A 1445-nucleotide genomic window follows, 5' to 3' on the forward strand; every position below is an offset into this window, starting at 1 on the left:
GTGTTGTCTGCTTGGTCTCGTGGGTCTGCAGAAGTAGTCTCCTTCATTCGGCGGAATGAAATATGGCACTGTTCCAGTGCCGAAGGAAGATACAGCGCGCGCCACAATTGCCAGTGCTCCCATCCTGGCGTGAGTCCATTAAGTATCTCCTTCGCCTTGTCATGATGCTTCCAGGAGATGTGAATCAAGGCCCTCCCAAACGACACTGCGTTGTCTTGATCTAATGGTGTAGACTTAAAACATGCCCTGAACATGTCTAACACCTTCTTGATCAACGACGATGACAAGACATGCTGCGACTGTTTGAACAGTATATTCTGCGACTGCTTGGACATGGTAACCATCAGGTCAAGCGCCAAGCTGAGAACGTCAGGGTTTGTCGAAGTGTCCAAGATCCATGACATGGCGGATGCAGTAGAATCGTCATGATTTTGGTGGCCAATACGTAGCACATATAGAATGGCTAAGGAGATCCACGTCTGGAATGGACTGTCAGGGAATCTCAGAGATACCCCGACGATGTAGAGATAGAGGAGGGCACCGCAAGCAGTTGGTACGATGATGAAATAGGAAACGATCCGGTGTTGCATCCACATGGCAGCTGCCAAGGACAAAATAAACAGAACGAGGGAGATCTGGAGAAGAACTGGGAATGAATGCAGGACATGTTCGAACCACCTCTTTTTTAGCTCCTCAAACTTGCGATGCCTGTGCTGGCATCGGTCTCCAAGTCGACCACGGTCAAAACGATTGGTCTTGTAGTGACTCAACCATTGCTTGCCCAAGACAGCGCCGAAGGCAGCAAGCAGACTGAATGTAAGGCTCATATATGCAAGCACCTGCATCCAGATTTTGGAAGAAGAGTAAGAGACGGGCGCCGAATAGATCACTGGCTGGGCGACAGAAGATCCGTTCCATGTATGCTGCATAAACTGTACCAAAAGGTCGTTGGTGGTATCAGCGGGATTGGGCTGCATTGCAATGATGAATGCGGTATTGACGGCGGAAAACAGACCAGCCTGGTTATTCGTTTAGGTGGTAATAAAATCAACCATATATTTCCGTACGAAGAGCATTATTATATCCATGTTGCCATTACACCTCTCTAACATGTTGTCGTCGTATTCGCCAGATATCTTTTTGTATGCAGCCCAAAATTTAGAAGCCGCGCCCTTTCCTCTCTCCTCAGCGATGCTGGAGGCCTCGAGGACCTCGATAATCTGCCGGAGAAGATTCACGAGTGGACTAAAATGAAGGCATTCAATTCATATACAATCACACGAGAATGAGGACTCACGCAAAATCGCTGCTTGCATTGTTATCATCGAAATCCATGAGGAACTTCGAGCTCAATAGTATTGGTGTGGTAGGGGTGAATGGGTTGGAAGAAAACTGAGAGATGCTATAGCGCTAGAAGTATTCGCGCATTAATAACATGTGGCAAC

At 47.7% G+C, this 1445-nt stretch overlaps 1 protein-coding gene across 1 annotated transcript; it reads right to left on the bottom strand.

Annotated features, from left to right (window-relative positions):
• Window positions 1-770: 770 nt before the first annotated feature.
• F5891DRAFT_907465 (uncharacterized protein) lies at window positions 771-1175 on the bottom strand (the record flags this gene model as incomplete). Its single annotated transcript, XM_041373569.1, has 2 exons — window positions 771-1019; window positions 1068-1175. Coding segments are annotated over 2 exons (357 nt in total), but the record flags the coding sequence as incomplete, so codon positions are not given.
• Between the last annotated feature and the right edge of the window lie 270 nt (window positions 1176-1445).

Source organism: Suillus fuscotomentosus (genome assembly GCF_016647785.1).
Source record: "Suillus fuscotomentosus strain FC203 chromosome Unknown F5891scaffold_30, whole genome shotgun sequence".
NCBI lineage: Eukaryota > Fungi > Basidiomycota > Agaricomycetes > Boletales > Suillaceae > Suillus > Suillus fuscotomentosus.